The sequence below is a fragment of the Panthera onca genome, chromosome X (assembly GCF_046562875.1).
Source record: "Panthera onca isolate mPanOnc1 chromosome X, mPanOnc1 haplotype 2, whole genome shotgun sequence".
Taxonomy (NCBI): domain Eukaryota; kingdom Metazoa; phylum Chordata; class Mammalia; order Carnivora; family Felidae; genus Panthera; species Panthera onca.
Genome location: NC_138357.1, coordinates 108,807,645 through 108,831,000, shown reverse-complemented (window position 1 = coordinate 108,831,000; position 23,356 = coordinate 108,807,645). Strand labels below are relative to the sequence as shown.

Genomic DNA, 23,356 nt, shown 5'->3' with positions numbered 1-23,356 from the left:
TCACATTCAAACCAAGGGCCTCTGCCAGGAAAACGCGCATGCAAATAAACCGAGGAGGTGCCGGAGCGCCAGAGCACGCACCCCCCCACCCCCCCCCCCCCCGCCCCCGGCCTCTGCGGGGACCTGTCCGCTGTCCCCTCAGCGCTTGCATAGAGCATTCACACTTCCTTTTGTTAAACATATAATTTTTTTTTATTTTGAGCGTGACACTTCTCCACTAGATAGCAAGGAAAAGTGATAACAATTACACATTACACAAAAGTACTGTACCATTGCCTTTATCTTGAAGGTTTCGGAAGCCTCTACAGTTAATAAGTTAAATAAAGGGCTTGAGTACATAAATATTTGTCTAGGAACCCTACCGTATCTACAACACAGTAAGAATCTACAGGAGGACAAACTTTTACCATACCACGCTGAGTGCAATTGCGTTATAACATTTCAAATATACAAAGCTCTGTTCTTTTTTTTTTTAATAACAATGGTATGTACAGAATCAATAATCACAGTTTGGTGACTTCAACAGTCCATATTCTAGCAGAGTATTTCCCTTTGGTTTGATATAAAAACCTTGGTTGGTGTATGATAAAGAAGAGAACAAGAACAAGACGCCCCTTTCCGTTAAGTGCACTGTTAGCTATCTTACAGATTCGCATTCGCTTCCCTGGCCCTGGCTTCACACCGGGGCCCACGCTGGGGGGATCAACTTAGAGCGCCAAAATGCTATTTAAGAAAAAAAAAAAAAAAAAGCTAAGTGGGGTGTCAGGAGGAAGAGAGGTTGGGTTTCTTAATTTTTTAACTTCAATACCAGGCGTCTTGGAGAGAAAACCTCCCCGATATTTTCAGTAAAGTAAGAGCGAGAGAGAGTGGATGTTCAGAGTCGGAGCGAGGTTGGCAGGGGCAGGGGCGGGGGCAGGGGCGGGTGGACAGCCAGCCGAGGAGGTGCCACGTCCGGTAGCGCCAGGGGCTGCCTTGCCCGCATCCGGGCTGCTGCGAAGGCGGCCGCGCTCTCTCAGTGCCGTCTCGGGAGTGTGCTGGTCCTCTGTTTCCATTTGGTCTTGAGTGGTGCTGAGTGAGGTGACCTTTCGGGGTGCGCCCGGGGCGCGAGGGTGGAGGGCAGCCTTTAGCACACCTCCTTGCCCGTGCTGGTGCCCGGCAGGATGTTGAGCTGCGTGAGCTGCGCCGCGTGCTCCTTGGCCTTGAGCCTCAGCGCCGCTATGCTAGAGGCGCGTCTGTCTGCGGCCGCGGTGGCCGGGTCGGCCAGCGCGCCCGACGCCACCGCGCCCTCCACGGCCGGCGTGGGCTGTCTCAGGAGCGCGGCCGCGGTCGACGCGCTGGTCAGGGGGGCCATGGTGGAAAAGAGCCTGCAGGGAGAGCAAACAGCGCGGTCACGGCCTCGGGAGCTGAGCGCGGCGCCGGGGACGGCGTTTCCCGCCGCCTCTCACCGGGGGAGCGGAGGGCCACAGAAGGACGCAGACGGGCGCCGCCGCAGAAGCCCGGAGTCGCAGGGCTAGGGTGGGCCACGGGCTGGGGAGCATGGGCGCTAGGCTGGGGTGCTCTGAGAGGCCTTTACTAGAGCAGGGAACCGACGGAGGGAAAAAACCAAACAAAAAAAGGCCATGGGGCCAGAGAGCCTGAAGGGAGCAGAGCCGGGGCGGAGGCAGGTCCTGCGACCCAAACCCCCACGGCCCAGTTGCTTGGATTCTGTGGTTTCGCCTAAGAAAGGGTTGTATTCCCAGACCCGGAGCTCCACTTGCCAGAAGAGAGAAGAGAGACAAAGAGAAAAAGAAGAGGAGAGATGGAGGAGTAAAAAAGAGAAAGAAGCGAGAAGGTGGCATTAAAACTGAGCAAGACCTAGGCTGCAGACCTTGTACTCTTCCTAGGGCGCCTTCCGGCCGGGGACTCCTTTTGCCCTGGGAGAGCTGGCCTTCTTTGTCGGCCTTCCCGCCGACAAGGCCGCCCTCCCGCGCCAGACCGAGCTGCCCGTGCGCGGCCAATGACCGCGAGGTGGGGGTGTGGGGCGCCCGCCTGTTGATTTCCGCTCGGTAGGCCGCTCGGACCCGCCCGCCGCCCCGCGTCCGGGTGCAACGACACCCCTTCTCCATCGCCCTCCCTGTGTCCTGCAGCCTCTCGCCCCAGAGAGCCCCCCGAACCCGTGACCCCCGCGGGCGGTGCACGGCGACGCCCAAGCCCGGGACCCTAGTCCGTGCCACCGCCTCCAGTCGGCGCCGGGATTGCTTCTCGCGGCGCCTCCCTCCACCTCCTTCGCACGGCACAGCGGTCCTGCAGCCGAGACCAGAGCCGTCCCCGGCCACCCCACCCCAACTACCACCCCAACCCTACCTGCCCCCCCTCCTCCGCCCCCCCCCCCACCTCCGCCCCACGCCCATGGTTTTGGCTCTGGGCTCCTGCAGGGCTAATTCTCAGTTTCCATCATTAGAAATGAGCCCACCAGGATTCGAGGAGAGCCTCCCGCTTCTCCCAGGCCACCTTCTACCCCTCATGCCACCCCCACCGCACTCCTCTTCCAGCCTCTCCAAATCTCTCAGGTGCTCCAGCCGGGGTCTGCCGGCTTTTATGAGCCACTTGTCAGAAGGGAAAGGTGGGGGACGCGAGGTACACAGGACTTAAAATTGTTTGCTGAGAAAAAATAATAAAGGGTGTCCTGGAGGGGGCGTAAGATGCTCTGGTTCCACTAGGTAAACTGAGTCACAACTACACACTTCGGTGCACTTGCTGTTTATTTTATCGGTTTGTTACGTGAAACTACTTCTCCTTCGTGTCTTTTTTAAAAAATTTTCTCTAAGATGATTTTTTGTTAAGTGGCTGCGCCGTTGGATGAATCTATTATTTCTTTGTTCTCGCAAAGAGAGATCATTGAAGCTGCATTCAGTTTTATTTTCACTGCACTTTCCAACTTAATACATCCCTCCTTTGTTTCTTTGTCTGTGTGATTATACAGACTTTTTATTTCATCATTCGATGTTCATTTAAAGAAAGGGAATTATAATATACGATGAACGGTTTCTTTTATTTCGTTGTCTTGTGCCACAGTGAGGGTCGGGGCTTGCACATATGGGGGATGGCTGGCAGCGGGTCACTTGAGTGACAGGGAAGTTAGAGTCTGGGGAAGAAAAAAGAGTTCTTTGCACCCAGAGGGCCCCTGGCTCCAGGATTCCTGTAGAAGCCAGGGCTGTGTTGCTCTGCCAGGCCCTGAAGCATGGGGAAGGGTTTTGGCCAAATTGGAAAAGTCATCCCAGCTCTGTAGCCTACACGTGTACACGTTTACACACACACCACCTATGGCCTGAGCTGGTGCTTCCTTCAAATGGTACTTTCACAGCTTCCACTGGACACTCCCGGTTGTCATGGTTGTTGTCACTGCCACCGCCCTCCCCTATGCCACTCGGCCCCAAGTCATTCCCTTCAAGATCCACATTGAGGCAAAATTAGAGAGTATTTTCTTGGACTAAATCTCTAAGAGTTGGCCAAAGAGCAAAGATGTGGTGTAGCCACTACCTGTCTCCTGTCTCCGGCTCCTCCCTGACCCCAGGCTCTCTGTGTGTATTAGAGAGACAGACAAGACAGACTCCCGGAGGCCGCGCGTTACCTGCCGAACGCAGGGCTGATGAAGGCCGGGTGTCGGAACACAGCGGCTCCGAGGAAAGTGCTCAGGCCCAGCGGCGCCCCGCTGGGCGGCAGGCTGGCCGAGCCAGGAGGCGGAGGTAGGCTCGGGAAGGCGGCGGCGGCGGCGGCAGCGGCGGCCGTCCAGGCCGAGTCGAGCGCAGGGTGGTGCGGGGGGAAGGGGCTGGCGTCCAGGTAGGGGCTTAGAGGGTGGGTGGCCGACAGCGGCCCGGGGAAGGGCAGCCCCGGAGGATGGGTCTGAGCGCCCGCCTTCTCCCGCTTGCGCCACTTCGCCCGACGGTTCTGGAACCAAACCTGCAAGGCGGAGAGAGCCGGGGTCGGCGGGGCTCCGGACGCGCGCCCCCTCCCCAACCCCCCCCCCCCCCCCCCCGCCCCCACCGCTGGGAACCTTTCCTCCTTTCCACTGAGGCCGGCGCCCACTCGCTCCTCTCTGGCCTCGGGTGATTCAAAGACACCTCTAGGGCCAAACAAGAGGCGAAAAGGAGCCCAAACTTAAGGCCAGCAGGAAATACAGGACAAGCAAACCCTTTCCAGTGCGTATTTCAAATAGCCTCGTTCCTTTCCCAGTTGGAAGAAAATGGTCCCGTGTGTTTAGAGATGGGGACACCGAGGTTTAAACGTCTCCGCTGCCATTTGCTTGCTGTGCGTCTTTAGGCACGTCACTTAAACCTCTCTCAACCTTGGTTTTCTAATCTGTAAAATGGTGATGATAAAACTTCACTCATAAGGCTGTTATGTGCGACGAGTAGCACAAAGCATGTGAAAGCTCGGTTGGATAGGGACTCTTGGCTATGGGCAGCCACCCAGAGATGAGTAGGTATCAGCCTGTCGCTGCCCATCAGCTATTCTCGCGGATTTCAGGTTTACCCAAGAGCTGGCAAAATCTCTGCTGTGCTGAAGAGGGGACCTCGGGAAGGCTGTTCATTTATTCTTTCCAGAAATATTTACTGAACACCTAAGAGCACTAAGCTGGGTTCTGAGGCTTGGGGGAAGCTGGGAGGGAGGGAAGGAACACCCAAGCAAACAAGCCCGCATTGTGGGCGCCAGTCCTCCGTGAAAGGAAAGACGGGTTAGGCGGCCTGCTACGGGCAGGGGCCCTGTGTAGGGCCCGGCTCCACCCAGGAAGGCACTGACTGCGTGGACCAGGTATGCAGCAACCTGGACAAATCGAAATGAGAGTGCAGGACGGCTGTAGACGTTACACGTCTTCAGAGCTAACAGGTCTTTCTTTCTTTGCAGGATGTGGTTTAAATAGGCTATTTAAATAAGATAGTTCTAGGTTTGGGGGAGATTTTTAGTACAAGGTATCTTCCTAATTGTTAATAGAAAGCAGTTTTAGTAGAGACCTTTACCTGAAATGTGGCAGCTACCATAGTCTAAAAATAACTCCCAGGCGCATGAAATTATTTTTACGTGACCTGTTCGTCACACCCACAGCTAAGAAGATATGCTCCTTCTCCCCTGAAGGCATTAATATTTTTAGGTTGGGGTTTATGCCTGCACACAAGTCTAAAAATTAAGAATGAACTCCGGGGCTATACAGAGTTATATTAAAAACATAATGTAAATGATCCTGGAGGAATTTGTTTGGGTTTTTTTTTTTTTTTAAGACATCCACGCCTTTCATATAGACACATTGGAGGCTGTCTTTACTAGCACTAGTATCTAAGCTTGGCTTGACTTCTAGACAGCCACATATGGCAAGAAAAATCGAGAATCCAAATCGTTTGATTATTTAAAATCCTGCTGCGCAGGAGCCCATCCATAACATTCCACAGCCCTGGAACAATCTATTTGTGAATTGGAGAAACACTCTAGTGTGGAAATTCAGAGGCTTGAAAAAGTAAGACTAGATGGGACCAGGCTGGGTGGGCAGCTTTTGTGTATCCAAATCTGTCTAGACGAGAATATCCGCCACTCTTCGATGGCAGTGAAAGGAGTAAAGGAGGGGAGGGGGGCAGGGGAGGCAGAATGCCCTCAAAGAACGTGGAAACCTTTTACAGACAGATCATCTCTCCCGGCTCCACTGCAATTATCAAGATGTCCCCCTGCAATTCCTCATTATTGAATTAATACCTCTGAGGCCCCCCAAAGGTAAACGAAAGGACTCTAATAATTCATATTCACTTAATTACATCTTCTCCAGTGAATAGGGAGAGAGGAGAAGGGGAGGGGGCGCTCTCTTTCTTTTTAAAAGTTATTTAACTTTCCCACGACTCGTTCCCCTGAGCTGAAAACACGGAGTTGCTGTCACATCTCTGTTTGACAATGGAGAAATGTGTCAACAGAAGGGAGGGGAACAGGCCTCATCATTAGCCCTCTAATGCAAGAAGCTGTTGTGTATTAAATGAGCCATATGGAATTTATTGTGCTTTATCAGCGCTTGATTTTGACTGTAAAGTGATTCACTCAGCTCCTAACCCAGGGACATCTGTTTTCTGTTGGCCGTCGGGGCTGCCCAGTGTTGATCGTCTCTCTGGTTATGAGGCCTGGGTTCGGAAATGCACTCTGGTATGGGGCTGCAAACACCTTTAATAGCATTGCACTCACTCCCTATTAGATCAATGTGGGCTCATTGCTATAAAAAATGGGAAATCAAATAGCATTAGCCAGCTCCTTGTGCGGGCGGAGGGGAAATCAAACAGCATTTTGCCTTCAAATGGCCCTGTTTGTTCTAGCACTAAGTGGGCTTTTATGAAGCCCGATTGGAGACTTAATCGCAGCCAAATACCTGCTTGGAGCTGAGCGGATTTGTCTAACAACCAAATCCATGCTCCATCCCATTATTTCAATCAGGAGAAGTCACTCCTCCGATTGTTTCCTACAGGGGCTGTGGAACCAGGGGGCTCCTGACTGCATTTCAGGGACCCTGAAACCCCTCTTCTGATCCCGGACTCCTCCCTCAAGGCTCCCAAACCCAGAAACCTTCCCCTCCAACCTCCCAGGTCTCCATATTTTAATCTTTTGGGGCATGTGTGTTTGGATCTGCTTTTCTGATTCTGCTCCTCTTCATTTTACAAAGGGGGTCTCAACCCACACCAGTTCATCAACTCCCCTCTCTCCCACTCTCCCCCCACCCCTGCCTCCCCGCTCTCTGCAGCGCAGCTCACCTGGACTCGGGCCTCAGTCAAATCCAGCCTCATGGCCAATTCCTCCCTATAAGAAAGTAACACACAGACAGGAGGTCACAGCAGGCTCCAGCAAACCTTCCCAGCCACCTTCCCCTTTCTGGCAGGCTTCCTCCACCAGGGCCTCTCCTGGCTGCCTGCCTGCCCTCACCCCCAAACATATGGGCATCGTGATCCCTTCACCACTCGAGTGCCTACTATTTGATTGAAAACATAAAAACACACGACACGTTGCTTGATGTAAGATATTGTAGTGTATCATCCTATATTCAAGAGTGACAAGCGTGGCTTCTTGAGTCTCTAAGTCGAACTGGGCACTCGGATTCGCCCCCACTCTCCCTTAAGCCAGAGTTAGACAAGAAACACACAGGCACACGACGCGCATACCCTGTTTTTGTCCTCATATTACATGCGAGAAGAACTCAGCACTCAACCACAAATTTTTTTTCGTGCCCTTGGTTTCTTTCTCCCTTAAAATTTTTTTTCTGCCCCCTCTTTTCTCTCTCTCCCTCTCTTTCCAGCTCTCCGCCTTTCCCTTCATCTCTCTCTCTCTCCCCCGCCTCCCTCCCTCCCTCCCTCTTCCCTTAGGTCATACTCCCCATTACCCTCTGGAGATATGTTAAGCTTGTTAAGAGTTCAGTGGGGTAATTTTTTGATTAAACAAAATTCTGCGCACCTCCTGACTCCAGTGCCCACTGCAAACCCTGCCCATCTCAGGGGAAGTCGATTTAACTGAAACCCTACCCCGTCATTGCAGTTATTACTGCGACAATTAAGGCAAATAGGAAACCATTAAGATGCTGTAAAATGCCTTACGTACGACCTGTTTACCGAAAATCTGAGCTTGAGAGAATAATTGGCTGTACCCCCGCTAATATGGAAGGTCGGGGCTGCCCTAGCCTGGGACCTGGGTCCACACTGCCGGCAGGCCCCCCAGTCCACACTTGAAACTTCAGGACCAGGAGGAAACCGGCTCACCAAGCAGCACAGCGCTTTCGGCTGCCCCCCTGCTGCAGTGAGCACCAGCAAATCTAAAACCTCACTGTTGGCTGGCTCCCTGCCCGAACTAAGGAGCTCTAAGTAACCCCCAGTTGGAAAGGGGTGGGCACGGGGCGGTGAAGAGGAGCTGCCCCCTTTCACGTACTATGGTTCCCCCAGGAGAAGGTAAAAAAGGGCGGACCTGGGTGCCAATGGACACCACATCATTTTCTTCTTTTGAAACACACATGTGTGATAAATGCAAAAAGCAGGTCGGCCAGTTACCTATTGGACAGCACACACAGATTTTAAATTTTGTATTCTTTTTTAAAGAAAATGAAGGGACTGGATGATATAGGGAGGACCAACTTTAGCTGAAGGGATGACCTAGTTTAGTGTATGCCAGCACCAGATCAACTCTTTTCCATTACTGGTTAGGAGAGAGTCTGGCCATTACTTGCCAGATCAACAACACTTTAGAGCTGGCTCGGGCCTCGTCAGCTCTGAGCAGCAATGTCTCCTGCGGTTCAAAAGGGTGGGCAGCTTTCCGCTTCTAAAATGCATATTGAAAAGCTGCACACGTCTTGAGTGAACAAGCTGCCGGAGCTTGACAAGCCCTGCGCCAGGCAGACACCCAGCCCTCTCTCCCGACCTACTGTAGGAAGTTTGCCCAGACGCTGGCTCCTCGCCTGAGCCCAGATCTTGGCTGTAGGGTGGGAGAGGAAGGCCCCCAGGCAGCCAGCGCTCCAGGTTGGATGGATAAGCTGGGGCCCAGGGGCTCAGTCGTCTCACCTCTTTCCCCAAAACACTCGGGCAAGAGGGAACTGGAGCGTGATCAGGCAGAACACCCTGGCCGGACAGCCGCCCGAAGAGAAAAATCCCCCCAGCTGTTTGGTCCACTGTCTGACTGGCTGCCAGCATTCATGTCCCACCCCTGTAAACCCGTGTGCATGAAATGAACGCTGGGCTTAATGTAGGGGGGGGGGGGGAAGAGAGGACAGCAATGAGAGGGGAAGATTCTGGCTGCTGCCCCCCAGATGTACAGATACCAAATCCTGTCCAGTTCTGACTTCCTGCCGTTATTTTAGGAGTCCTCAAACGACAGAACTTGAGTCTTTTTTAAAGGCCTTCTCCGCAGGCACGGGCTCCAGCTCTACTGTGAACAGCGAACAGCGTAACTGATACCCACCAGTCTCCTGGGGCATCAGGCGGGGGTGGCGAGCGCACCACACAGTGGCCAAAAATAGCCCCTGTTTTTGCCTTGGCCGCGAGGGCCCCGCGGCGCTTCCTGCGCCTCGCCGGGGACCTGGCCGGGACCGAAGCGCCCGGGGTCCTGAGTATGTGCGCCTGGGGTACGCGTGCCTCCAAGGTGGTGCGTTCAGGCACCCTTTGGAGAGGCCGTTCTTCTCTAACTAAAACTCGTAATTTGAAAAAATTAAACTGGAGAGACTTTGGGAAGGAAAGAAATCATCCCAGTCCAAACTTAAAGCCCGGAGTAGGGGTGGGGTTGGGTGTGGGTAGTTTTTGGTGAGCAGGGGTGGGTGCACTGGGAGGGCACACCTGGGTAGAGTCCAGGAGCCAAGCCCCTGCCTCGAACCCGGGGCCCCTGCCCACCCGCCTTCCCTCCCTGGGGCCCGCGTGAGCTCTCCACTAGCTACCGCCGTGAAAGCCGCGACCGCCCCCCTCGCGTACCTGGTGAAGACGTCTGGATAGTGCGTCTTCTGGAAGGCCCGCTCCAGTTCCTCCAGCTGGTAGCTGGTGAACGTGGTGCGGTAGCGCCGCTGTTTGCGCTTCAGCAGCCCCTCCTCCGAATCGCTGCCCGCTGACAGGCACACGCTGTCCTCGCCGTCCTTGCCCTCAGCGTCCTCTGGGTGCAGCAGCAGCTCCTCCTTGGGCGATAGCTCCCCGCCCTCGGTGGCCACGGCGGCGGCGGCGGCGGCGGCGGCGGCTACCGCGCCAGTGGCGGCCACGGCACAGCGCCGGGGCTCCTTGAGCAGCGCGCGGGCGTCGTCCTCCAGCAGCTCCTCCTCGTCGTCCTCCAGCAGCTCCTCTTCCTCGTCCTCGTCCTCTTCATCCTCCAGCAGCTCCTCCTCGTCGTCCTCGGCGCCCGTACCGCCACCCGCCGCCGGGGCGCCACCGGGGCCGCTGGCCGCGCCGAGGCGCTCGTCCGGGTGCGCGGCGCCCCCCGGGCCACCCAGCTCGTCCAGCGCGGGCGGCGGCGGCACGAAGGGCGCCCCGTTCTCGCGGTACGACTTGCTGCGGCTGATGCTCACCTGCGGTGCCTGACTGATCTTGAGCGTGTCCCAGGCCGCGGCGGCGGCGGCCGCGGCGGCCGCGGCGGCCCCCGCGCCGTCCGGCCGCTCCCCGGGCCGCGCGTTTGGCGGAGGCGGCGGAGGGGCCTCCCCGCGCGGACCCGCGGTGGCCGTGGCCGCCGCCGCGGCTGCCGCCGCCGCCGCCGCCGCCGCCGCCGCGGCGCCCTGGAGGAGGCGGCCCCCGCCAGGGCCGTACAGGCGCCGCAGCTTGGGCGGCAGGTGCAGCTCAGCCTCGAACGGGGCGCCGCTGCCCTTGGGGGAGCCTGCGGGCAAGGGAGAGCGGTCAGCGCGCTGGTCAGCCGGGCGTCCCCGCCAGAGCCGCCGCCCGAGGCCGGCCCGCCACTGCTCTCTCGGCGCCTAGGCCCCGGCCCCCCCTCCCGCGTGCTACCGGACTTGGACCCCCTTCTCTTTCCCACTTTTCTTGCTTTTTCTTTTTCTCTCTTTCTCTTGTTTCTTTCTCTTTTTTTCTTCGGTCCTCCTCCGCCCCTCGCCTCTCTCCTTGCCCTCTCCCACTCTTCCCTTTATTTCCTTTCTTCCTTCCTTTTACCTCTTTCTCTCCCTCTTTTTCTTCCTTTCGTTTTTACTTTCCTTCTCTTTTTCTTTCTCTACCGTCCCCCCTTTCTTTCCTCATCTTTCTCTTCTCCCCCTTCCTTCCTTTTTGTGCGCTTTCCACGCTCTCTGTCTCCTCGTCCTTTCTTCATTTCTTTTTTCTTTCCCTTTGCGCTCTCTCTCACTTTTTGCCCTCCTCATTTCGGGGCATGGGAGAACCTGAAAACATTCAACAACTTGGGAAAAAAAATCACTACCACCCTGAAAACTCTGAGCACGACCTCTGCCGCTGCTCTGCCATGCAGGCCCAGGCTGGCGAGAGGGGCGCTGCCCTGTGAGCGACCCCTGGGGGGGCTGAGGAAGCGGCCCAGTGGCCCTGAGCGCGGGCCGTGCCCCAACCGCCCGCAGCTGGAGGGGGCGACGGCTCCTTGCACAGAAAGGCAAAGAAAAATCGTCCTGGAGAAAATTGGCTCCGAAAGGCCTGGGAGGGGGCATAGGGGGGGTACAACAGGCACAGGCCGCTCTTTCCCTTCGAGGAAGCGCCTGGCATAGGTGCCACTGCAGGCTAAAAAAAGAAAAGGAAAAAGTCAGTTTTATTTTAAACGGCCCCTTCTCTGCCATCTGCTCCTGTCTTCCAAGTGGCGCTGCGGCTGGACCGCTGGATTTGGGATTTTGAAAGAAATCAACAATTCTTTCCCTGTGATACCTCTGCAGTCAGCTCAAGGCGAAACTTGAGCGTAACAGGTTCGGGGCAAAACGACGGTTCTTTTGGAATTTTTAATTAAAAAAAAAATAAAACCTTTTAAATATTTCAACTCTATTTTTAAAAATAACACAGCAGAGAAAAAATAGTACCCAGAAGCCTCACATTTCATACATTTCAAATACAATAAGGAGCATTTGGGTAATCCCAGCGAGATGTTTTCTGCGAAGCTTGGGTTTAAAAGGTCACAAGTAATCTACAATTAAAAAAAGAAAGAAAGGGCGGGGGGGAGGGGTGGGGAGAACACCGCATATAAAGAAATCCTCCAGGGAGGAAAGACCAAGGCTCAGTCTGTCTGGAGACCCCTATTCACAGCTTTAGGGGTTCTTGTCTTCAAGTTGTTGTTACAAGGGTCCACCAGGCACCTGCTGTTTCTGACCTGTCGCCCCTCTTCAGAGCACTCCCAAGGCCACCAAAGCGGGTATTTAAACGACCTCAATACCAAGAATTTAAGCCCCCACCCCCTCCAAAGCGATGCTTGGCCTCTGTTTCTGGAAGCAAAGAGGAAGAGGCAGCCCCTGGCGAGATGTTTGCCGCTCTTTGAGACACCAGGCCTCAGAGTTGTTCTCTGTCTTTCCTCCATGTCCACCTTGACAACCCCAGGCCCCTGGCCCCCGAACATCAAACATCCAAACCAGTGCCCAGCGCTCTTTGTAGGTGCCTGGTGAGCGCAACCTTACCTTGCACGGCCTTTTCCTGGTCGGCGCGGCTGGCCAGTGGGGCGGGTAAGCTCTGCGCGGCTCCCAGCAGCCGCATTTTGCAAGGGCTCCTTCGGCCCAGGATGCTGTCGATGCAGTAGGAGGAGAGCAAAGTTGGAGATTTACTTTTGCACTCGGGCCTCTCCGAGCAGCCCTCCTCCTGGTACTGATTGCTCATGGCTGGGGCTTTTTTCCTGGGCGCAGAGAGCGGGGCCGCTGGCTGCCTCTCCTGAAGGGTGGGATAATGGGTGTGTGTTGGGGGGTGGGGTTAGATGGCTGGTTATAGTGGATATTACTGCGGTCTCTGCGCCTCTCTGTCTCCCTCGGTTGCCGGCTGTTGCCTCCCGCCCTGCCCGCGGCCGGAGCTCGCCCTCTCCGCGCTCAGGACAGGCAGTAACAAGTGTAGTGAGCAGCGAGCGCGGAGCTCTGGAGTCTCTCTCCTCCACGTGCTGAGAGGCGCACTGTGATTGGCTCTCGCCAGAGGCCGGGCTGCGCCGGGCTGCGGGCTCAGCGCAAAGCCTGGACTGGAGTCCGGAAAGGCCGGCGAGGGGTTGGGGGGGGGCGGTGCGGAGGCTGAGGGGACAGCAGGCTGTCACCCAAACCATTTTTTTCTTTTTTTGTTTTTAACTAACAACTTTCTAACTTATCCATCTTCGTCCCGCAGCTTCCCCTTTAACCCTTCAAGACTGGCCCGAAGCTCTAGCTTATTCTGATGTCAGGCCTGTGGGTGCCACTTGGGCGCCGTGCGCCCCTTCCACCAACCAGGGGACCTTGCTTCCTGGAGGCGAGGCCTGGAGGCTCGCGTTCAGACTGACTTGGTACTTTTCAAAGCCAGGATTGCGGTCCCAGGACAGCGCCTCGACCTCAGTGGCGCCCAGTCGCCGTCCTCTTTAGGCCGGACGAGCCTCCGAGGTGTCAGGGGGATGGCCGCCAGCAAACAAACGCTGTTTGAGCGCTCACTTTTGTCTTGTGGCCCAACGCCTTGAGCAGTTAGTCTTCACCCTGAGCCGGGAGGCTGCTCTCTGGTTTGCAGCGTCCCCCGACTTCTCTTACCTCCGTCTTTAACTCTGGGAAAAGTCCGCTTTAAGACAAAGCTCGGCCAGTGGAGCGCGGCCTTCACTAGAGCAGTTACGGGGCAAAAAGGGACAGGCGAGTGTCGACTGCGGGGTCTGGGAGTCTCCCTCTTCTCCCCAGACTCGCTTCTCTCTTCTTTCCGCAAGTTCGCTTCCACTAGTTAGGCTGTCACCCCGAGGTCGGACGCTCCCAAATCTCATGCAAGGAGCGGAACTGTGGGGGCCCTGAGTGCTCCAGGGTGGGAAAGACCCAGGTTCGGCTGCTACCAAGTCTGAGCGCCTACATTTCTGAATTCTTAGGGCCCGGCTCCCATTAGCAAAGGTAAGAGAGTGAGCCTATGATTGAACGAACGCGTTTCTTCCCAAACAACTTACTGCGCGTCCAGCACTGAGAATCGAGACCAGTTGGGACTGAAGTTGGGCCAAGCCAGTGCGAGGGTTTGGCACGAACGCCCACTTTTTCTGGGTGCTGGGCTCAAGGGACTGCCAGGGGCCCCGACGCTGGCAGGGTGGGGGCAAGGGTGGTGGGTGGGACAGGGACCGGCGAGGGGGAATCCACGCCGGGTTTTCCTCTCTCAACCCCCTTCAATATGTCAAAGAGAAAAGCGTTTTACAAAGGATTATACTTGAATCACTTACAGTCAGTATTTAAAAATACAAGAATGCATAACTGGGATTTTTTTTTCCAGCCATAAACATCTGCATAACTCTTGGATGCGGGTGGGTGGGCGGCCGACAGATTGAGCTGGCTTGGCTGGAGCATTCAGGATACGACTTGAGGAGGATGAAGGGTTGGGAATGGGTATATTAATATTGTTAATACTAATGCTGATATTACTACTACTATTAAAGGCAAGAGGAAGAATATGTCTCTCTGTGTCCTTCTCTCTTTCTGTCTTTTAGCTTGATTCTCACCAGTTTTTCTGACACTTGGATGTTCGGACCCGGGAACGGAGGAGTCCCTGAGCTATCTCTGACATTTGATTTTCTTTTAAGCCCTGCCTGCTGGTCCAAGGCACCTGGGATATTCTGCCTTTCCTGCATTCCTCCTTTTTCCATCCTCATCAACAGTTCGGCGTTTTGATACCATCCCATTCAGCTTTCGATTAACATTCGGCACGCCGATTTCTTCCCCAGCCGCGAGAGCCCACTCCTGGGAAGCGGGTCTGGACGCAGCTGTAAAGACGCGTCGGTTTCCTCCAAGCCTCCAGCCGCGGACCCTCGCGGGCGTCCCAGCGGCTGGTCGCTGGGAGAAACAGAGGCACTTTTCCCTCACGGGAGGGCCCTGCGTCGGAAATCCACAAGACCCGGCTGCTGGGTGGCTCCGTGACTTCAGAGTCGGCTCCGCACACGCAAGGAGTGGGCTGAAAATGAGTCCAAAAAAGATCGTGTTAAACAAAAAGAGACACAAATGTACAAATCATTTCTGAGAGCCTAACAGTGTTTCAACTCTCTCGGTGGAAGATTTCTTTGCTTCCGTCTCTCTCCTCCCCCTTCTGCAGCTGTTCTCCTTTTTTTAAAAAAGAAGTCGGACTTTCTGCTGGGGTGTATTCTAATTTTAATCATCCACTGTAAAAGGGGAGGTTAACATAGACTTTCTGATTCTGACTTAATGACCCCTGGAATTTAATTCTATTAATAGAATATAAATGTGTTTGTTTGGGAAACCTGTTTGAAAACACTAGATTTGTTATTTTATTTTGTTTATTTTTGGTATTTCTAATCAATCTTCCCCAGTGAGGCCGCTATTGGGAAGGCACATCCATTCACTTTGGGGAGAAGGGCCTGACCCAGTTCACTTTACACCCAGCAGCCCTGAGATAATCTTTGTCACAATTCAATACCAACTTCAAAATCTACAATTGACTCTTGCTATTCCCAAAAGATTAAATTAAACAACAACAGAAAACTTTTCTAGCATACCCCCTGGAAGACAGAATCTGCTGTCATCCCCAGAGTGTCTAACCAGAATATGGGTTTAAGGTGTACATGTTATCCTATTTGTTATTTAAATTTTTTTTAGATAAGCTTTACACCCAACATGGGGCTTGAACTCACAACCCTGAGATCAAGAGTCTCATGCTCCACCAACCGAGCCAGCCAGGCACCCTTCCTATTTGTTATTTTAGAAAACAAAAATGATACTTCTCATATCTAGGAAGAATTTAGCTGATTTGTTGAGTAGGTAAACGTGTAAGAATTGGGCTATAGGATGTGTATAAAAACTTGTAGTTCAGCCAATTTCATATTTACTGTCATCTCTCTTTTACCCACGAATCAAAGTAATTTCATTTTACTGGCAACATTTTTCACATTTGTACTTTGAAATTCACAACTCCTGGTTCCTCTTGTATTTGAGGTCTGTAACTGTTGGTCACCACCACCACCCCCCCCCCCCCCCCCCCCGCCGGGGCTGCCTAGAAAACAATAGTTTGCAGTTCATTTGCCTTTAAAATCAATCACTAAAATAAAAATGACAGTTATGGTCAGAAGTGAGGGTCAGAAGTGTTTAAAACTGTTGTTTATGGTGAAAGACGAGGCTTGTCCCCAGGACTGGAAATAATAATTACCTAGAAGAGGCAGATGGAAGAAACTCCTTTCTTTTCCGTGGTGAGAACTAATTCTACACTGCAGTTTCAAAATTATATTTGCAAGAAATGCAGGCTAAGGGGGTGGCAGTTTGATGTCATTATCCAGGGGGAAAATGTTTGCAGGAGAGTTAACCTTGCACACTTCTCATTTCAGATGTTTTAATTTACTGTGCAATATATGCATAGATAAATAAAGCAGTGATGGGCTTTCAGCCTCACCGGACACTCAGGTCCCCTTAAATTATGCTCAACCTCTTCAAAACATATATTTAAACAATAGAAATAAACTTCGTTGGACTCTGGCGACCAATTTGGAAGCCATTGGAAGGGAAGACAATAAGTCCTGATTACACTCGAGGATTCTCTGTGATGTGATATCCCCTTTGCCAAGTCATTTTGCTGTTTTATTTATTTAATTTTTTTTAACAAACTTTCATTCATTTATGGTCTTCCGCAACCTGCTAATTTAACACTGGAGCGCGTTATTGCAGTGTTAGGAGGAGAGAAAGAGGGAGAGAAAACAACAATACTGCAATGATCCAAATGATACAGTAGAATTATAGCAATTATAGTTCTACTTGTGGAAGAAAACCTTGCTGAGATCAGGCAAACAAACTGAAGCCTTGTGAGGATAACAAGCGTCGGGATTGACAGCCGGTGCTGGGAAGAGCCGGAGGGCATAAACAGAAATATTTGCCTCCCCCCCCACCCCCCCTTAACTCCAACCAGTTAAGGTTAACCTCCTCAAATGCTGCCTTCAGAGTCTTATCCATTTCAGGGTATGCATTTTATATACAAATCGAGGTCTCTCCTTCTGGAAGTCTGGTAATAGGCGGAAAATACAACATAATCCGCTTGCCTAGCTCTTGGTCCTCGCCTTCTCTGCCCCCTGCTTGCCCTCCACTCCCTACCCCTGCCTCAGTTCTCCCCAAGGCTGCTGGGATCTGTCTGTGGACGGTGTTTGTTTGTTGATGTGTTTTCAAAGAATCAGCCTGCGGAAAGGTCCAAAGGCACTGGTAACTTGGATTTCCAAGGAAGACTCCTTGGTGTTTGCTGATCGCCCCCCCCCCCTTCTACGCGCCCTGTCGTCCGCCTGAACCCTGGGTTCCACCAACAGGGCTCAGCTGTGAGAGGTTTGTGGGGAAGCAGTGCTTTTGGAAGCGCCCCGAAAACCATGGCCAAGCTCTAAGGTACCGACGTGTGGGTGTGATCACTGCGTTAGGACAGCTCCCCTTATTTGCAAACCTCGCCACTTTTGGTTACCCATCAGCAGGCAAGGATGGGGGTGGGGAGGGAGAACTAGAGAGAAAACAGACCCACCCCCATCCCAATCATCCACCCAGGCGGCCAACCGAGGCATTTTTCAGCCTTGCTCTAAGCACAAAGCCAGGCGAGATGGTCGCAGGCTCACATCTGCCCTCGGAAGGCGGGGGTGGCTGGGGGTGAGCAGAGGAGCGGGAGGTCCCCCCCTTCCCACCGGCGAGAAGCAAGCGGTGGGGCTCTCACCCTGAGTCCCTCGGCGGGAGCCCCTCCCATCTCCTGCCGCACCATTCCCCAGGTTTCCAGACCAGAGAGGGAAACTTCTCGGCGCCCTGTAATCATCACCATCAGGTTTCTCCTCTCCAATGCCGCCGGACTGCGGGACCCTGAGTGCGTCCAGGGTCGAGGCGTCCCGGGTGCAGCCAGCGTTACTCTGTAGCTGTTCCTGGCGTCCCCGGACGTGGGGGGCGGGTGAGCGGAGGGCATGGGTGGGAGTTCACGTAAAGGAGCAGCGAGGGACCCAATGCCGGCGTCAGTCCGGAGGCCCAGCCGACCCCGGCAGTCGGCGTACTCTCAGGGGAGCCCCCCTGTCGGGCTCGGCTCGGCTCGGCGCCACGGCCAGAGCGCGCCCCCTAGCGGGGTCTCCGGGTGGGCCGGGCCCTTCAGCCGCAGCCTCTGGGCACTGAAGTTGGCAGATCCTAGTGATACGGCAGGAATGAATGGGGGAAGAAAACAAAAGCCTTGGAAACATTTCCAAGTGTGCAATAAAAGACCCATCTGTACCTTTCTTCTCCAGCGCGTTCGTGGTTAATGTCCCCCCATGCGCGCGAGAGGGGAGATAATTGCTGGGTGGATTCTTGCTGGCGAACCTCAGGAAACACTGGCCCGAGAAGTGGAATGATTGGGGGTGGGGGGAAGGCAAGCATGCGGAGGCTGCAACACCAGCCTGAGATCTGAATCTGCCCGCTGGGGTGTTCATGGGGTCTTGGCCGCCTGTGCCCTCAGGTTCCTCAGTCCCTGGTAAGGGGTCATCTGAAGGTAGCTACTCTAATATGTCTGTAACGCCACATTCTGGCTCTGCGACCCCCTCCCACCTTCTGACTCTAGCATACTCCACCTTCGGATTATAGGATTCTCCAGTTTTTGCCTCCGTGATTATCACCCTCCCTTCTGTCTTCATGATTCCTCCACCTTCTGACTCGGTCCCACACCCGTGACTTGACGGCCCCCTATTTTCTGACTCTCAGGGAATCTGACCACCGCCCTGCTCCCCTTCCCCAGGCACCACTTCCCTCCGGCAGCATCTGCATCGGGAGATCCTCAACCCCAGATTCCACCACTCTCCGCTACTCCCAAATCACCTACTCCCACTTGGTCTGGCCAGAAATGCAGAAAAGAGAAATGCAGGGTTCATGTCCATCCCCTTTGGATCAATCTGAAAATGTTGAGTTTTCTTGAAGCTCTTAGAACCTCTGGTGAAAAGTTACTAATGAAGACTTTACAAAGATGAAAAATTATTCTAATCAATCCATAACTTGGTATTTCTTTTGCACTAGTGTGTTAAGCCTCACCCATCAATCAGAAAAACACAAATCGAGCTTCTCAAGATGTGGAGTGTCTACATGCATACGTCCTCAGCCCTGCAGGATTTTAAAGTCATGCTAAGGCCACCAAAACATTTAATGGGTAAGGCCTAGAAAGGAGGGTCCAAAAATAGGAGTGATGATGGCTCTTTACAGTCTCTTTTTTTGCGTTGTGTCTCGCTAATTGGGAAGTTCAACACCAGGTTTTCCCTGCCTAGAAAAGGCTGGTATTTCAGAGTGGGGGGAGCAGATGGAAGGGGTCCTATGGGAAGGGAGGTGTGGGTGTCCCCGTGTTTAATTAAGAGTTGCATTGTGTTGAAGGGAGGAGGGAAGATGCCAAGGCCGAGCAGCGTTCTGTTCCCTTCGTCACAAAATAGCCTGCAAGAAAGAAAGAAAGAAAGAAAGAAAGAAAGAAAGAAAGAAAGAAAAAGAAAGAAAGAAAAGCCCGCGAGTAAGACAGAGCCGGCTCTCTGCAATAGATACCATTAGAACCACACTGCCTCTGGAATAAAGCTATCTAATTTCCTGCCGCAAATCACTTACCCGATCAGAAAACACAAATAGCTGAACAGAAGGGGGAAAAAATAGAGGAGGAGGACGAGGACGAGGAAGAAAGGCCCCCGGAATAAAAATAACTGCGCAAAAGGGCTTGCATTCCACGCGTTGACAGGCGTCTCCTCCAAATCTGGGGCAGTCGCGTCCTCCCCCAACGGTCCCCCTTCTGCCCCCGGATTTGCCAGCCCACCCGGGATCCGTTTCGGGGACACTCAGCATCTTTGTGGGGAAAAGGGCGGCTCCCCAGCCGCGAGGAGGGCGATGGTGGGGCAGAGAGCTGGGACCCTCCCGGCCTAGGGGCCTCTAGGGGCGGCGGAGGCCGGGTTCACCGGCCGCGACTTTGCGTTCAGGCGCCCTCCGGCACCGCTCGGCCCGGGCGGTCTCGGTTTCCCCGTCGGGAAGGAGGCGCCCCCACGTCGTGTCGCCTCCGGGCTCTCGGGGACCGGGGGAGCTGAGCCCCATGGCGCTGACAATTGACGGGGGGGGTGGGGGGGGGGAGGCGGGAGGGTGCGGGCGGTCAGCGCCCGGAGCGGGAAGGGCGCCCACGAGAGGGCGCGGGCGGGGGGGTGGCCTGCGGGGAGAGGCGCCGGGACCTCGGGTCCCCGACACCGCCCGGCCCTCGAAAACGTCAGCGGTGGTGGATGCGAGCGGAGAGTCGGGGCAGGAAATGGGGGACAAGAGCAAAACAATCTGCCCAGAAGCAAATGCACACCGAAAGAGAGCCTTGGCAGTTTTTCTTTGGGGATCCAATGAGCTGATCTCAGATTTTTTTTGAGTGGGAAATCGCAGATTTCTCACAATCGCCTGAAATGTTGTGTTGCATGCCTCTGAACATCACATTCTTCCCTCTGAACATCACATTCTTTCCCGCACTTTAGACTTTGCGGTCTTAGCACATTTTCTGGCACCCGGGAGCAGCTTGGTATAGCCTTTCTGTCCCGAGAACTGCATGATGGCTGTGGGCGGATACAGGATATTTGATTTGAGCAAATGGCAATTGATTTTTCATTCTTGTGAGGGTGGGGGCTGATTGATCTCACCTCCCTCCCCCCTCTCCCCTCCCCCCTTTTTTTTTTTTTTTTTTTTTTTTTAATCTGGGCCTCATTTTCTTTCCTCAATTCCCCTGTTACTGCTATTGCGGCCATTTCATTGTTTATGATTCGCCCAACTTAACGCTCGCAAAAGACGAAGAAGAAATTAAAACCAATGTATTCTGCTCAGAGAATCCCAAAAAGGCTGCAAAGATTGAAACCCACAGTTCAAGTGAATTTGAGACCTAGGAGTGATTTGTACTTATTTCTTTTCATGGATAATAGAGAGTTGGTGTTATCTGTCACTGTATGTTCTCTCTAATAGCTCCAAGACTATAATCTAACAGGTGTAAAATTTCCCTTTTGTGAGAAGGGAAGAGACCACCAACACTATCTTTTAAATAGTACAAATAGAAAATGCAGTTGTAGACAGTCTTCCACCCAGGAGAATCAATTCCCAGCCCAACTTGCTTTCTCTCTTTCTTTCCTATCCAGGCCTGGTTTGGGGAGTAGGGTGGTGTGTACCCCACACAGAGGGTTGTAAACAAAGAATGGCTGATTGGAATTCTAGGGCCCCAGGCAAAAATATCCAGAAAGGGCTTTTCAACTCTCTGCCAACTGCAAAAGGGACTGCTCATCAAAGAAAATGCCTGTCGTTTATTTCACCCACTTCCCTTCATCTCCTCCAAAAATACGGCCCACTTAGGTATTAGGCATCACAGGATGGGGAGGGAAGAGGCCGAGACTTGTTCCAGGACTCTTCTTTCCCCACGAGGGCCTCTCTGCAGCGGGCGTCTGGTGAGCGCCTGTTTTCCTCCGGGATGGGCCTCGTTCGCAGAGGCTCATGGGCATCCTTCGTTCTCAGGCACCCCTTCTACAAGTTCCCCTACCTTCCAAGCACCCCATCAACCAGGCCTGGCTCCCCCAGCGTAGAACGCAAAAGGATCTCAGCCAGAATGTTTTGTGGAAGATGGGAGGGAAACTGGCCCAGGAGACGGCTGCCCCTTGATCTCCTCGTGGACCAGCTCCCGCCTGCTTCTGCTAACCCTCCTCATATCTTCATCAGCTTTGGGGCGGGAGCATTTTGATGTTATTTATGTAAAAGAAACGACATCAGAGTAACCTTTTTAATGCACTACACTAAAGGGAGATTGAACTATAACTTTGAAAATTGTGACATTCCAATGAGAGCTATATTAAATTGCTTGAAAACATTTTGAAGGCATCATTGGTCTTGTCTGTAGTGGTAAGTGAAACAAAGGATTTCACAGCATGTCGGGTTTAATACTAACTATGCTCCTAGTTAAGACTTTCAGCTATTAAACGGAAGAGAGGAGAAAGGGAGATGGTGACACAGTAAATGAGGGGGGTGGAATAGAGAAGGCGGAAGACACCTTGGAGAGGACAATCCTGAGTATTGACTGTGTGTGTCAGCCATCATCCTAAGTGCTTTTCACATGGACTGACTGTTTTCCTGACAACCCGATGAGGAAGGTTCTGTCATAATCCCTCTTTTACAGATGAGGAAACTGAGGCGTGGAACGTGTGACCAGATGGTCCCGGTTTTCCGGAGGTTTGTCTGGTCTTCACACAGAAAGTCCTATGTCCTAGCCAGTCCCTCAGTCCTGGACAAACTGGGGTGGTCGACCACCCTAGGCACGGGAAGGATTAGTTTGCCCAGAGACACAGAACTGGAGCGAGGATGTGAACCCAGGCGATCTGACGCAAGTCAGCAGCACTTCCCTCTGTAAATCTTGTCCATTTTGCAGATGAGTAACTTGAGGGTCGGAGAGAAATTAACTGACTTGTCCACAGTCACAGCTAGCTAGTGACAGGCGGGATGCTACAGTTTGGGACTTGGGAATCCACCCCCTTTCTACTTCTATAAAAAAGAGTTTTTGTGGGGGTGCCTGGGTGGCTCCGTCAAGAGTCTGACTTCCGGCTCAGGTCACGATCTCGCGGTTCGGGAGTTGGAGCCCCGCGTCGGGCTCTGTGCTGACAGCTCAGAGCCTGGAGCCTGCTTTGGATTCTGCGTCTCCCTCTCTCTCTCCCCCTCCCCTACTTGTGCTCTCTCTCTCTTTCTCACAAATAAATAAACATTAAAATCATTTAAAAAAAACGAGTTCTTGTGGAAAACAAGGTGACTTTTTAACAATCTTGAAGATAAAATTAAGGGGGCAAAAAGAGATAATATCCAAGATAAAAATGTATACCATATTCAGACACGCATATCATCACTACCTGGAAGTAAGAGAACATGGAGAAAAAGGAGGTCACCTATATTGTAAACACAATTTATAATGAAAGACAATTTAAAAATTGCAATAACCAAAGAAAATAACTATATGGAACATGTGGCCATTAGGCAGGGAACATTTTAACTCTCAAAAGCATTTGGGGTATTGTTCTGATACCATAATTGTTCAATCATGACGATCATTGTTCTACCTCACACCCTCCTCAAAACTGGCAGCCCCCTGCAGTGTTCAGTGTTTCCAAACAGCTTCTCATGGGCCCTTCACAGAAAAGTTTGAGAATGGATTCGACTCCGCGCGTACAGTTTGTAAGCAGCTTCAGCTGGGCCCTGGCCAGGAAAGAATGCTCTCTCGGAACACAGCTCATTGTAGAGATGCAGCTTGACATCAATGAAAATAATCACTATTTGAAGTATTTCTTATAATTATAGGTCATCTCTCGGCAGGGCTTTGCGGTTAGCAAAGTTGTGATTTGGCCTCTGTCACGCTGGTGCGGGCGAGAGGGAGGCCCCAGTGGCTGTCAGAGTCCTGGCGGGCATCCTGAATGCCATCAGCTTATGCACAACTTCAGAGAAGAAAACATTTTGGAAATGACGAGAAAACTGTGAAGGAGTTGCAACCGTAAACAGCAAATGTGCTAAAGAGTGGGGACTTATGCAGAGCGAAAAGAGGGCAGGTGGAGCTCGTTCTCAGTTTTTTTTAATGTGAAGAAAACATTGGGCTGACTTCATTCTGGTTCTGCAGAGCTAAAATGTGCCTTACTGATTGCTCTTGTTGTTTTATTTAACACAAGCACCCGGGGCAGTGTGAGGATGGGGGCTTGAAGAGCCACAGGATTCTGAGATAAAAGGTGAACAGCTGTGGTTCTTGTCAAACGCAAAGCCTTAATCATCGTTGAATCAAGCCCCCATATTGGACATTCCGGTTAGTTTAGG

The 23,356-nt window shown here is 52.9% G+C and overlaps 1 protein-coding gene across 3 annotated transcripts; it reads right to left on the bottom strand.

Annotated features, from left to right (window-relative positions):
- Positions 1-460: 460 nt before the first annotated feature.
- Positions 461-17,809, bottom strand: ARX (aristaless related homeobox). 3 transcript variants are annotated; one of them, XM_081793930.1, is made up of 6 exons: positions 17,244-17,802; positions 12,056-14,510; positions 9,444-10,326; positions 6,756-6,801; positions 3,611-3,939; positions 461-1,364 (listed from the first exon to the last, which is right to left on the bottom strand). In XM_081793930.1, exons 2-6 carry the CDS (start codon positions 12,249-12,251, stop codon positions 1,124-1,126), a joined length of 1,695 nt encoding a protein of 564 aa, XP_081650056.1. In that variant the 5' UTR covers positions 12,252-14,510; positions 17,244-17,802; the 3' UTR covers positions 461-1,123. The 3 variants fall into 3 exon arrangements, with proteins under 3 accessions (XP_081650056.1, XP_081650057.1, XP_081650058.1); XM_081793932.1 differs by lacking the exon at positions 461-1,364 and adding an exon at positions 2,397-3,124 and having other exon boundaries at positions 17,244-17,809; XM_081793931.1 differs by lacking the exon at positions 17,244-17,802 and having other exon boundaries at positions 12,056-14,587.
- Between the last annotated feature and the right edge of the window lie 5,547 nt (positions 17,810-23,356).

Coding starts and splice junctions, on each gene's coding strand:
- ARX (XM_081793930.1), bottom strand. CDS start 12,251: ATGAGCAATCAGTACCAGGAGGAGGGCTGCTCGGAGAGGCCCGAGTGC. Junction 6,802..9,443: donor TATCCAGACGTCTTCACCAG/GTACGCGAGGGG, acceptor ACTTTCTTATAG/GGAGGAATTGGCCATGAGGC. Junction 1,365..3,610: donor ATCAGCCCTGCGTTCGGCAG/GTAACGCGCGGC, acceptor CTCTCCCTGCAG/GCTCTTTTCCACCATGGCCC.